The sequence below is a fragment of the Triturus cristatus genome, chromosome 7 (assembly GCF_964204655.1).
Source record: "Triturus cristatus chromosome 7, aTriCri1.1, whole genome shotgun sequence".
In the NCBI taxonomy this organism is placed as follows: domain Eukaryota; kingdom Metazoa; phylum Chordata; class Amphibia; order Caudata; family Salamandridae; genus Triturus; species Triturus cristatus.
Window position 1 is genome coordinate 256,390,422 of NC_140590.1, and position 14,280 is coordinate 256,404,701.

At 48.0% G+C, this 14,280-nt stretch overlaps 1 protein-coding gene across 1 annotated transcript in view; it reads left to right on the forward strand.

Moving 5' to 3' along the window:
- The first annotated feature begins 6,574 nt into the window (after window positions 1–6,574).
- The window catches only part of CLEC11A (C-type lectin domain containing 11A), a 53,462-nt gene continuing 45,756 nt past the window's right edge, over window positions 6,575–14,280 (forward strand). Inside the window, exon 1 of the mRNA XM_085616132.1 lies at window positions 6,575–7,577. Coding sequence (XP_085472258.1) covers window positions 7,422–7,577 — 156 coding nt within the window. The 5' untranslated portion in view covers window positions 6,575–7,421. The remainder of the gene's footprint in view (window positions 7,578–14,280) is intronic.

Here is a 14,280-nt window from a genome sequence, read left to right on the forward strand (position 1 = left end):
ACAAATTCACCGTACATTCCCAGCTGCCCAGACACCTGCGCCCCTGTGGGTCCCCGGAAGCCGACCTCAAACACATGCTGTGGGACTGCTCGACACGCTCACACTTTTGGCGGGAGGACCTCCTGCCGCTTTCAGCGACCACAGGCCGACTCTGAATGGATAATTGGGAGGTGGGAGCCTCGGGGTTTACAAAAAGCCGAAGAGACACAAAGCTGCCTCCCACTTTATCAAGCTAACCCTCGCACTGGCGAAACGGGCAATAACACTGCGATGGAAGAATGCGGCCATCACTCCACCAGAAAAAGAAATCGATCTGTTGGCATTGTCAGCATTGAACTTTGGGGCCAATACTATTACTGAGTCTTTCCTGTACATCAGCACAAATATGTATGGTTTTCGATACTGCCGTTCTTTTCAAATATTTACATCTGAGAATATTTCATCGTCCTTTTGCTGTGTAAATGTTTAACAATTCCACATTTGGGGCCTCATGTAGGTAAATATAATTTACCGATTCTTAAATACCGAACTTTACCGAATCGGTATTTATGAATCGGTAAGTTATATGTAGGTAATAATTCGGTAATAATTACCGAATCGGTAACATTCGGTATTCAAGAATCGGAATTTTCCGAATCTGTAAATACCGAGGTGGTATTTACCGAATCGGTAAATTCCGAAGTGGTATTTACCGAATCGGTAAATACCGAATCGGTATTTACCGAATCGGAAAAACGAAAACACATGACTGGATGAAACAGCCAATCCTGTGCAACCACACCCCACCCAACCAGGAAGTGGCCACACCCAGGCAGGTGCACACAATCAACAGACCCTGGAGAGGCTGGGAGTGCAGAGGAGAGGCAGGGAGCCAGTGCCTGATTGTGCAGCTCAAAATCACAATGTCCAGCCAGAGGGCACAGAGAGATGGAGGGGAAAGGAGGAGGAAGCAGAAAATCAGCCCCAGGGAACTCCAGGTGCTAGTGGAGGAGGTGGTGAAGCAGCACCAGAAGCTGTTTGGGAGGCAGTCCCTGCAAGTGCCAGAGTCAGAGAAGCGCAATATATGGCTGGGAATCCAGGCGCAGGTCAATGCTGTTGGAGTGACCCCCAGGGACATTGAGGTACTTAAAAAGCGCTGGTACGACCTGAGGATCGTCACAAAGAGGAAGATGGGGGAACTACAGAAGGAGGCCAGCCCAGACAGGAGGTGGAATTAACAGGGCACCTGCCCTCACCGAACTGGAGGAGCTGGTGGAGGCCACAATAGAGCACGAGAGCGTCGTGGGGCTTGGGGATGCCGACAGCTCTGCCAGAGCCGCCACCCAACAAGGTAAGACGAATGCACAGCAATGTAGCCCCCCCTACCCCTATCCCACATCCCCCATTGTGAAATGAGTATCCCACTCCAGTCCATGTGTTAGTGCAGACAGGCAATGCATTATGGGAGATGTAGTCAGGGAAACCCCAACCATGAACTGAATAGCACAGAACAACAATGCATGGTACACACATTAGCCAAAAGCAGGCAGAGGACAATGTGAGAGTGTTACATAAATGTATTGTGATGCTAGCAATGCAGGGCTTCAGGTACACTGAGCTGATGTTGCATTTCTGTCCACAGATGTAACATCGCGCAGGACTGCACATGCTACAGGAGAGAGGGCACACCGGCAAGACAGGTCAGCTCTGGCCAGCACAAGTTCTGCCCAGGGAGCATTGCCACAGCCAGCATCACCACTACCACAGCCAGCATCACCACCACCACAGCCCGCATCACCACTACCACAGCCAGCATCACCACCACCACAGCCCGCATCACCACTACCACAGCCAGCATCACCTCTACCACAGCCAGCATCACCTCTACCACAGCCAGCATCGCCACTCATGCTTGAGTCACCGGCCACATCACCGCCTGCATTTGTGAGGTCGAGGAGGCGTGCTGCTGCCAGGTTGCGAGCGTTAGAGACCTCATCTGACGACAGCAGGGGCCCGGAGCCAAACACTATGCCCCAGGATGGGAGCCATGCCACTGTGCCCTCCACCTCACAGGGAGAACACACGGGTGCAAGACGGCGCCGCAGGTCGCGGGTGCAGAGTCCACCAGCAGACGTTGACAGCCATGGGGTCTTCTCGGGGCTCGAGGGCAGCATGTTGAAGCAACAGCGCCTACAAACAAAGGCAGTTATGTCAGTTCAGTGGCATATTCGGGGACTGAAAACCACTTTTGTCAACATGGACAGGAACATCAGCGCAATGGCGGTGGGGATGAGTGACATGGCAGCGGGCATTCGGGACATGTCCCAGTCCATCAAGCTGTTGTGCAGCAAATATGATGCAGACAGAGCTGCACGGTGCCGGGAACGGCAGAGGAGAGACAGTCACACCAGGGCACTCAACCGGCTGGCAACTGCCACTTCACTACTCTGCCGGCGCTCTGTGTCTATGCAGGAGGGCCTGACACACTGCAGCAGCGACGTGTCTAGGGGGATGGTGCAGGTCACCAGTGCACTTGAGGTGCTATTGACAAGTCAGGCGGCCACAACTGGTGCAGGGGATGCTGCGGAAAGCATCGACACCAGCAGCAGGAGCAGCATAACACCCCCGGTCCCAGATACACGCAGGAGCAGCAGGCGGCATGGGGCTGGCACTAGTGAGGAGGCTCAATCCGTGCCATCCCACACTGTAGCGCGTGGCCGCAAACATTAATGCAGCACCGCATAGCCAAAGACAATTGGGTGACGTAACCCTGGACTTACTACTTGTAATTACGCAATGTTGCCAGAATGGCATATTCTTGGTGTTGTGGCGTAGTGCCGCATTATTAAACTACGTCATGACATCCAACAACTGGCTGTGTCCCCTTACTTACTCAGAAATAGTTGCATGTGATCTCTGCCCGTCTCTCTCTCCCATCTGTTGCTGTTGGCACTCCAGCTGCGTTGGCCTCTGGCTGACCTGACTCATCCTCATTGTCCTCAAAATCTGTTAGTTCCACCTCTGTACCTCTCTTCGTGGCAAGGTTGTGCAGCATTGCACAAGTGGCAATGATCTTGCAACAGATGATGGGTGTGTACTGGCGTGCGCCTCCGCTCTTGTGGAGGCAGCGGAACCTGCTTTTCAATAGTCCAAACGTGCGCTCCACCACGTTGCGTGTAGATTTGTGTGCCACGTTATATCGTCTCTCACTCTGGGTTGATGGGTGTAGGTAGGGAGTGAGGATGAATGACCGCACGGCATATGCACTGTCGCCTAGGTGAGTAAAAGGGAACCATCAGTCACATGCCTCAATACACTATGATTTGCAAGTTTCATGGGGCGTCACTGTTACTTACCTAGCAGGTATCCCTCTCCAAATTCTCCGGCAAGCAGTCGTATGTAGATCCCACTGTTCTGGAAGATGTAGGAGTCGTGGGTGCTCCCAGGAAACTTCGCAACAATATCAGTGATGATGTTCCCTGCATCGCAGATTACCTGCACATTGATGGAGTGGGTGGACTTTCTGTTCCTGTAGATGTGCTCAGTGGCAGCTGGTGGGCAGATTGGGATGTGTGTGCCATCAATACAGCCAATGACATGGGGGAACTGTGCCATGTGATAAAAGTCAGTTTTAGTTTTCTGCAGTTCAGCCTGTGTGTTTGGGAAGCTGATGTAGTGGTGCATTCTCTGCATCATGGCATCCAGGAACTTCCTGAAGAAACGGGACAGGCAACTCTGGGATACACCGCCCACCGCAGCTATCACCCCCTGGTAACTGCCAGATGCGAGTAGATGTAGGCTGCAGAGCACCTGCACATGTGGTGGTATGGCATGCGCCCTTCTTGTTGGCTGGTCCAGGAGTGGGTGCAGGTCCCTTATCAGGTCCATGATGGTTTGTGGGTGTAGCCTGTACCTTTCATGTATATCTGCGTCAGTCTGTTGAAAGAGTGTGATGCGCTGTCTGTAGATGCGTTCCTCCCGTCTCCAAATCCTCAGACCTGCTGCCTGTAGACGTAGGCGCCTTGCAATGACATACAGAGCGGCCATGTTGTCCACGCTGTTGCATTTTGGGATTGCTTATATGCACTGTTGATGCTTACCACCTGCTTTCAATCTGTGTTAATTACCGACTCTTAATTACCAAATTTCATGGATTTCTTAATTACCGAATTTACCTACATGTCTTTTTCCGTTTTACCACTTCATATTTACCACTTCATATTTACCACTTCATAATTACCACTTCATATTTACCGAATCGGAAAATATGTATTCGGTAAACATGAATCGGTATTTTAGAAATCGGTAAATATGAATCGGTATTTACCGCTTCATATTTACCGATAATTGGTTTTTGGCCTCCTACATCTCACTTGACTAAATACCGGTCGGTAACGGGATATTTACCGAATTTCGGCCGTTACCGACCAGTATTTAGCTACCTACATATGGCCCTTGGTACGATCTCACTATCAATTCATGTTTACTCACATTTTCTTTTTCGCACTCTTAGCACCCTAGGTATACCTCTCTTGTGATAATAGTCGCATGAGCAATGTTAAAGCCAGTGCTACAGGGTTCGGCCTATCCCCAATCATCTGCATGAAGTACTTGGAATTATCGTCACCCACTCTTATATGTAGTCAGTTTTTATGCCCATACACTCCTTGCTGCTGCACGTTATATGTCTCACTTAGACTAATGACAAAGAATATCTCCTCTTTTAAACCTTTTCATGTTTCGTTAACATACTTTTCATTGTATCACTTATTCGGTTGTGGCGTTTGGTGTAAGAATATATTCTGTTTGCAAAGTTCTGTTTTCTAGTTAAGAAAATTATGTTACTTTGATTACTTTAACATTTGATTGTGGTTTTTTCAATTTTTTATGTTTGTTGTTGTTACTTTTCTTTGTGATCTTTTCTCTCTATGATCTAATTTCCTTGTGGTCATGTAATTTACTCTAATGAATGCTGTGTGCACTACCAACAGCATTTGTAAAGAATATATCTTGTGACCCTGATGACGCGACATGTTGTTGTGAAACACGTGTTGGCAGAGGCGCAACTACAGTCAAATTTCGGAGGGGGGGGCTAAGAAAAAATTTTTGGGGGGGGGTTGATTCTTCAAGCAAAAGGCAGAGTGGAGCTGCAGGGGCTCTTAGAAGGGGTGAAACAACTGCAAGGCCTCATTAACATGCAAATGGTCTTTTAAAGACCTGTGAAGTGCTCGGGTGCGACTGTGTGCGTGCCCGGGAAGCTGTCTCATCCCGGGAGCCACACACGACGGGGGGGGGCTGAAGCCCTTTGAGTCCAATGGGTGTTGCGCGCCTGCGTGTTGGCCTATGAAGAACATTTTTGAATCCATAACACTAAAAACATATTAGTTTATTTATCAACTGCTGATCATTGAGTCTCACTCGTTAAGCTTAAAGACCTCCAAAAACAGTCTGTGTTTAAGCAGCTATTGGACAGTGTGCACAACTGTCACTGCCCTCTTCATGAAGATGGCACTCTAGTTCCTCTTGAGTAGGCCCCACCATACTCCCACCCCCACCCACGATCCTTTCTCCCCTGCCAAGTTTGCCATATATTTACCTTTACCCTCCTTAGAGGAGGAGACTCTCATACGCAGGCCAGACAAGTTATTTCACTGGCTGGGACCCTCCCTCCACTATTGCCTATTGCTAACTTATCATAATACCCTGGCGAGAAGGGCAATCTGAGGTCCACTGGCAGCTGCAAATATGTGATGAGATGCATTTATCTTTACATGGAAAAAATCTAGATAGATAGATAGAAAGAGGCTTTGAGGAAGAGGGTCGGTAGTGATAAGGCCTTCAGGGGGATTGAAGGCATGAGCAGATCTTCAAGTAGGTGCTGCTGGCAATGAGAGGGAGAAAATGTAGGGACTGCATTTATAAACAAGGAGAGTTTCTGGGCGCGTGCTAAGACCGGGAGATGCTTCTGGTCTTAGCACGCGCTATTGAGAAGACCCCTGGGTGGAGTGTTAACAGAAAGGCATTGTGGGAGAATTCTGCTTCACAACCAAAGCCTGGGCGTCGAAGAGCTACAGGGGCGGTAAGGCTGATTAAAAGGCCCCGTACGGGCATCCAGACAGTTGCAAGGCACATGAAAGAACTGCATCGTTTTTCAAATGAGGGCCTGCCACTGACAGGGCAAAAGCCAACACATTGTGGGTAAAGAGTGTGGCCAGGCGCTTCAGACCGCTCTCCACATACATTGTCTAACTCATACTTACATACTCTGATGTCTCCGTCTCCACCCTCGCACGTGCCTGGACACCGGTCACAGCAAGCAACAGATGAGTAAACATTCAATGCCACAATATATGATACTTAACAGCTGGTTTTGTTCTACATTCTGTGAAGTTCGTGTAGTCGGAGAACACTTTTCACAAGTGGTCTGTGTGTGGAATTCAGGGAGGCGCCTTTAACGGCGTCCATCCTCGCCGCTCCACGGCAGCAGGCTGTGTTCATTGGCCCCCAAGGTCTTCCCTGGCTCTGGAATTGTGGACTTCTAGAAAAAAACATTCATATTTCCTGTTCTTAAGACTCACCCCAACCCTGGAGCCGCGAGCTTGGACTGGAACAAAGAAACCGCAGCCCAGGACTGGAGCGCGAGAAAGGGGCGCGAGGAGGAGCGCTGGGATAGGCTGCGCGCGGGACGGTGAGGAGAGAGCAACACGGGGCAGTGTGCACGAGACCCTGCAGGCAGAGGGAGCAAGAAAAACCGTATGAGACTGAGGCAAGAACGAGACTGTTTGAGACACGAGAGAGTGAGCCGGGCTGCGTGACACTGATAGAAGAAAGAAGTCAAGAAAGCTACTGCGAGACACAGTAGAGAGAGCAAAAATCACCTCGGGAGACCGAAGCGAGGCACTGCGTGAGACACTAAAGAGTGAGCACGGACTGTGTGACACTGAGAGAAGGAAAAAGTCAAGAAAGAGACTGTGGGAGACACCACAGAGATATGGGGCAGGTTTAGTGTGTGAACCTGAGTAAATTGAAGAGTCAAGAAACGAAATCCATAAACTGCGTGAGACACCGAAGAGAAAGGGTGCACGCAAAGTCTGTGAGACTGAGGCAGTAAAGAGACTGAGAGTCAAGTGAGTGACTGTGTGACACCGAAGATAAACCTAGCTAGGGGAGAGTGTGAGACTGCGAGGCAGCAGAGGGAGTCAAGAAAGAGAGTGCTTAAGACCGAAGAGGTGGGTCGAGTAGAGGTGAGGGAGACAAACGAGTCAACAAAGAGACGCCGAGACACCGAACAGAGAGAAAGCAAGGTGCAGCTTGTAAAATTGTGCATCGACAGAGACACACACTGTCGAAGAGACTGCGTGGAGACTTTAGAGAGACAGCAGCGAGCCCTTAGGTGCAAGAGGCCACTTCTAGCAGCTCTAAGTACACACCAACTCCAGACGATGGGAGGGTGCTGGAGGGGCCTGCTCCTCATACTCCTGTGCCAGAGCTGGGCCCCAGGGGGCCAAGGAGCAGAACCAGCGGAGCCCACGGCCGAGACACAGCTCAGAAGAGGAGACTCGCTGACGGAGGACGAGATCGAGCGCATCCTGGGACAGGTGAGTCCTGCAGGGGGCGCTGTGGCTTAAGATGGGGATTCTGCAGGTATTGGGGCAGAAAGAATGGGCGGCTCGGGTGCTGCGGCATAGCGGAGACTATGACGCCGGAAAAAGCTGAAAACGCCCATGGAGCTTCAAGTGTGTGTGTGTGGGGGGGGGGGGGGGGGGGGAGGGGAGATTGGTTAATTCTGAAATACAATTTATAGTTCTTGAAGTCTCTGAGTCCTGGTACAGTTTCTGTGATTCCTAGTCCTGGTGCAGTTTCTGTGATTCCTAGTCCTAGTGCAGTTTCTTTGATTCCCAGTCCTGGTGCAGGTTCTTGATTCCTGGTGCAGGTTCTTTGGTTCCTAGTCCTCGTGCAGGTTCTTTGATTCCAAGTTCTGGTGCAGGTTCTTTAATTCCTAGTTCTGGAGCGTTCTTGATTCCTAGACCTAGTTCAGGTTCTTGATTCCTGGTCTTGGTGCACGTTTTTTTATTCAGAGTCCTAGTGCAGGTTATTTGGCTCTGAGTCCTGGTGCAGGTTCTTTGATTATGAGTCCTGGTACAGGAACTTTGATTCTGAGTCTTTATTTATTTATTTATAAAGTTTTATATAGCGCGAGCATGATCCTGAGGGATATCAGAGCGCTTTACGATTGTGGGGAAAGGAAGGTAACAGTTGCAGTACATGTGTCAAATAGGAATACAGACAGAATCACATATCAAAATAGAACATACAGGACAGTCATTCTTTCTTTCATTCTGAGTCCTACTTCACGTTCTTGGATTCCTAGCCCTGGTGCAGGTCCTTTGATTCAGAGTCCCACTGCAGGTTCTTTGATCTTGAGTCCTGGTTCAGGTTCTTTGATTCTGAGTCCTCTTACAGGCTCTTTGATTCCGAGTCCTGGTGCATGTTCTTTGATTCCAATGCCTGGTTGAGGTTTCTTTCATTTCGAGTCCTGGGTGCAGGTTCTTTGATTCCTAGACCTGGTCCCCGTTCTTTGATTGTGTGTCCTGGTTCTTTGATTTTGAGTCCTGGTGCAGGTTCTTTGAGTCCGATTCTTGGGTAAGGTTTCTTTGATTCCGAGTCCTGGTGCAGGTTCTTAGATTCCCAGTCCTGGTGCAGGTTCTTTGATTCAGAATCCTGATGCAGGTTCTTAGATTCCTAGACCTGGTGCAGGTTCTTTGATTCTGAGTCCTGATGCAGGTTCTTAGATTCCTAGTCCTGGTGCAGGTTCTTTGATTCTGACTCCTGGTGCAGGTTCGATGAGTCCAATGCGTGGTTGAGGTTTCTTTCATTTCGAGTCCTGGGTGCAGGTTCTTTGATTCCAAGACCTGGTCCCTGTTCTTTGATTCCATGTCCTGGTGCAAGTTCTTTGATTCTGAGTCCTGGTGCAGGTTCTTTGATTCCGATTCTTGGGTTATGTTTCTTTGATTCCAAGTCCTTAATGCAGGTTCTTTGATTCCGAGTCCTGGTGCAGGTTCTTTTATCTCGAGTCCTGGTGCAGTTTCCTTGATTCTAGTCCTGGTGTAGGTTCTTTGATTCCGAGTGCTGGTGCAGGTTCTTTGATTCCAAGACTTTGTCCCTATTCTTTGATTCATAGTCCTGGTGCAGGTTATTTGATTCCCAGTTCTGGTGCAGATTATTTGATTCCTAGTCCTGGTGCTGGTTCTTTGATTCCAAATCCTGGTGCAGGTTCTTTGATTCCAAGTCCTGGTGCAGTTTCTTTGATTCAGAGTACTGATGCAGGTTCTTTAATTCTGAGTCCTAGTGGAGGTTCTTTGATTCCAACTCCTACTTAAGTTTCGTTGATTCCTAGTCCTGGTGAAGGTTCTTGATTCTGAGTCCTGGTACAAGTTTTTGATTCTGATTCTTGGTGCAGGTTCTTGATTCTGAGTCCTGGTGCAGGTTCTTTGATTCATAGTCCTGGAGCAGGATCTTTGATTCCTCCTAGTCCTGGTGCAGGTTCTTTGACCACGAGTCCTGGTGCAGGTTCTTTTATTACAAGTCCTGGTGTAGGTTTTTTATTATAAGTTCTGGTTCATGTTCTTTGATTCCGATTCCTGGGTGAGGTTTCTTTGATTCAGAGTCCTGTGTGCAGGTTCTTTGATTCCAAGACCTGGTCCCTCTTTGATTCTGATTCCTAGTCCAGTTTCTGTGATTCCCTGTCCTGGTGCAGGTTCTTGATTCCTGGTGCAGATTCTTTGGTTCCTAGTCCTCGTGCAGGTTCTTTGATTCCAAGTTCTGGTGCAGGTTCTTTAATTCCTAGTTCTGGAGCGTTCTTGATTCCTAGACCTAGTGCAGGTTCTTGATTCTGAGTCCTGGTACAAGTTTTTGATTCTGAGTCTTGGTGCAGGTTCTTGATTCTGAGTCCTGGTGCAGGTTCTTTGATTCATAGTCCTGGAGCAGGATCTTTGATTCCTCCTAGTCCTGGTGCAGGTTCTTTGACCACGAGTCCTGGTGCAGGTTCTTTTATTACAAGTCCTGGTGTAGGTTTTTTATTATAAGTTCTGGTTCATGTTCTTTGATTCCAAGTCCTGGTGCAGGTTCTTTGATTCCGATTCCTGGGTGAGGTTTCTTTGATTCAGAGTCCTGTGTGCAGGTTCTTTGATTCCACGACCTGGTCCCTCTTTGATTCTGAGTCCTAGTGCAGGTTCTTTGATTCCAAGTCCTGGTGCAGGTTCTTGATTCTGAATCCTGGTGCAGGTTCTTGATTCTGAGTCCTGGTGCAGGGTCTTTGATTTCTAGTCCTGGGGTAGGTTCTTTGATTCCGAGTCCTGGTGCAGGTTCTTTGATACTCAGTCCTGTTTCATGGCATTTGCTTGCGAGTTCTGCTGCAGGTTCTTTAATTCCTTGTCCTGGAGCAGGTTCTTTGATTCCTCCTAGTCCTGGTGCAGGTTCTTTGACTATGAGTCCTGGTGCAGGTTCTTTTATTACAAGTCCTGCTGCGGGTTCTTTGATTCTGAGTCCTTTTTCAGGTTCTTTGGTTCTGAGTCCTGGTGTAGGTTTGTTCTTCCTGAGTCCTGGTGTAGGTTATTTGATCTCGAGTCCCTTCTCTGATCTCGAGTCCTGGTGCAGGTTTTTTGATTCTGATTAGCGATGCAGATTCTTTAATTTTGATTCCTGGTGCAGGTTCTTAGATTTTGAGTCCTACTTCAGGTTCTTTGATTCCTAGTCCTGGTGAAATATCTTTGATTCTGAGTCCTGGTGCTGGTTCTTTGATTCCTAGTCCTGGTGAAATATCTTTGATTCTGAGTCCTGGTGCTGGTTCTTTGATTCCTAGTCCTTGTGGAAGTTCTTGATTGTGAATCCTAGTGCAGGTTCTTGGATTCTTAGTCCTGGTGCATGTCCTTTGATTCCTAGTGCTGGTGCAGGTTCTTTGATTCAGAGTCCTGGTTCAGATTCTTTGATTCACTGTCCTGGTGCAAGTTCTTTGATAATGAGACCTGGTGTAGGTTCCTTGATTTTGAGGCCTAGTTAAAGTTATTTGGTTCCAAGTCCTGTTGTAGGTTTGTTGTTCTCAAGTCCTTATGCAGGTTCTTTTATTCCAAGTCCTCTTGCAGGCTCTTTGATTCTGACTCCTTCTGTAGATTCTTTGATTCTGATTCCTTGGTGAAGGTTCTTTGATTCCAATTCCTGGGTGAGGTTTCTTTGATTCCGAGTCCTGGGTGCAGGTTCATTAATTTCTAGTTCTGGTGCAAGTTCTTTGATTATGAGTCCTAGTTCAAGTTCTTTAGTTTTAAGTCCTGGTTTAGGTTTGTTGTTCCTGAGTCCTGGTGTAGGTTCTTTGATCCTGAGTCTTGGTGCAGGTTCTCTGATTTCTAGTTCTGGTGCAGGTTTTTTTAATTCTGATTCCTGTTGCACGTTCTTTGATACCGAGTCCTCTTACAGGCTCTTTAATTCGGAGTCCTGCTGCAGATTCTTTGATTCTGATTCCTGGGTGACGTTTCTTTGACTTCGAGTCCTGGTACAGGTTCTTTGGTTCTAAGTCCTGGTGCAGGTTATTAGATTTCGAGTCTTGGTGCAGGTTCTTTGAGTCTGCGTCTTGGTGCGGGTTCTTTGAGTCGGAGTCCTAGATCAAGTTGTTTGATTTTGAGTTCTGGTGCTGGGTCTTCGATTGTAAGTCCTGGTGCCGGTTCTTTGATTCCAAGTCATGGGGCAGAGTCTAATAAGCTTCTGATTATCATGATATCATGCAGTTCTTTTTGATGTTTAAAGTAGGAGGGACTTTAAAACAAAGGCACAGTGCATGTCTCTATAGAGCTTTAGACACTGGGATATCTAAATATAAAGTATGGTGCAGGTGGGGGAGGTCTCTCAGAGATGCAGTGAAGGTCATGTGACATGGAAGGACTGGTCCAGCTTCAGTCTTGCCTTCGGGTGCATTAGACTGTAAATATAGGGCCTCATTTATGAGGAATTAGCTTAGGGCAGCGCCTCAAGTCTTCTTGCTGCGCTGGCCTACACCAATGTGAAAGGACGGGAATGCACGTATTTCTGAAATTCGGTCCATTCCTGTGCTTTCCCCCTGCACTGGTGCTAATTTGCTGTCAAGTGCCAATGTAAGCACCCTTGCACCCTTGTGCAAAGGTTGCCTCCGTAGAGAATAGTAGGAGCGATGGAGAATCATGAATTAGACCAGTTGGAAGCCTGATCATATGGCCATCTCCCAGGGTCTGCGAGGGCCTCCTCCCAATCTCCCCTCACCAGCTCTGCGACCCCCCAAACCTCTCAATCCCATTGACCCCTTAAGTGTTGCAGGACATCTGGTGTGTGGTTCAGTAGTTTTTTAGGCATCGCCTAGGCAGCGCTTGCGCTGTCTATTCGAGACATGCTGTATTCAGGATATGAAAGCAAAAGACACACAGTTGATGGACGGAATGCAGAACAAATCAAAACATTCCCCCCCCAGTCAAGAGACCTGGGTTAAATCCATCATTCTTTTGCCCCCATGCCACCTGGCCGTATGCAAATCAGTCTTGACCCTGTGCCTCATGGGAACAGTCCAGCCCGAACCTCCAAGCCAGGTCCTCCCTGGACCGGAAACAAGCATCCTAGGACCGGTTTCTGTGTTTTACCCCTCATCAGCCAGGATAGCTTGAATCCAGTGACACAGTGAGCATGGGACCCATGTCTGGGCATACCCGGCACACTTAGGGCGAGAAAGCAAAAGACACACAGTTGATTGACGGAATGCAGAACAAATCAAAACATTCACCCCCAGTCAAGAGATCTGGGTTAAATCCATCATTCTTTTGCTCACCATGGGCATAAAGCTCCGCCCATCTTTTTAATTGGCTCCTTTCCCTGTCCTTTGTAAATGGTGGCTTTTCATTGGTCATTAGTAGTCTTCCCCCCCCCCCCCCCCCTTAGGACCACCTTGTCTCTTCTTGTAACCTCCCATGAGGACATCTCCTGTTACATGTGTTGTTACTCCCTAGGTTTTAATTACTGCCTCAAGGCACTATTTTCTTAAAAGGCTTCAGGCAGGACACAAGCTTAGTCCTAAGCTACACAGGCAGTGGCTACTTCACTCACTAGAACATGTCACATTTATATGAAACCATCTATAAATTTCCCTTCATCAACTCCACACAGAGTACAACCTAATCCGAAATTAATATAATAATTCTTTTGTCATATTTCAAAGCTGATAATTGTATATATGGACATAGCTATTTGAATGTACTCGTAGTACTGTCTTGCATGCAATGCATTATGGGTAGGGTGGATTTACCATATCTTCTCAAGGTGCAGTACCATATGTGACCAAAAGAGGTTCCCTTTTGGCAACATGACTAGATAAAAAAACATTGCCATTTATAATGCCAATAACTCCAACTTTGTAGACATGCAGTGCTGGTGCCTTGTTCACTAGGGACCTCTAGGAGCAGCTTGCGGTACTGCACTTAGACATGCAGTGCTGGTGCCTTGCTCACTAGGGACATCTAGGAGCAGCTTTCGGTACTGCACTGAGACATACAATGCTGGTTCCTGGCTCACTACGCAAGCATTTGCAATGCACTAGGTCTTGCATTACTGAAAGTATGAGCTATTGGCGTTGCATTATTATTTCCAACGCCAATACCTCAAACTATCAGCATGCGCGACCTATTGCATCACAAATGCTTGTTATAGGTCCGTGATGTGGGGCATGATCACTTCCAATTGCCTATCCTCTATTGGGGAGTATTCTGCAAGGCCAGACCCCTTTGGCAGCACAGCTCTAAGCACATGTCGGAGGTGCATATATCTATATGTCTCAGAGGGTGCTAGCTGATACTACCTCTGCAAATCAGTCCAGGGGGTGACATATCCCTGGTTCCATACATCACCCACTGTGGAGATCAAACCCCAGCTGCTTCCTCAGTCTACCCAGAATCTGTTTCAGAGAGTGGAGCCGCCTGTGTAGCCATGTATTTCGACCCCAAGTACGTCATAGCTGTTTTCCAAAGCTGCACTACTGTCCTGGTAGAGTCAGTCCAGTCCACTACTCTCCCACCACAAGATAGAGGATTACGGTGTCTCCGCTGCCCCAGTACATATCTATCCATATGGAACACTTGTTCCATCTATGGGAGGAAAATCCAACTGTTGATCTGGCTCAGCTGTGTCACCCAATTATATTTCTGAATGTACAAAGCGATGCCTCCATAATACCAACCTCATGTTGACTTGGGTAGCGCAATTCGTGCTGGGCCTCCATGCCAAAACAGTGAGCGG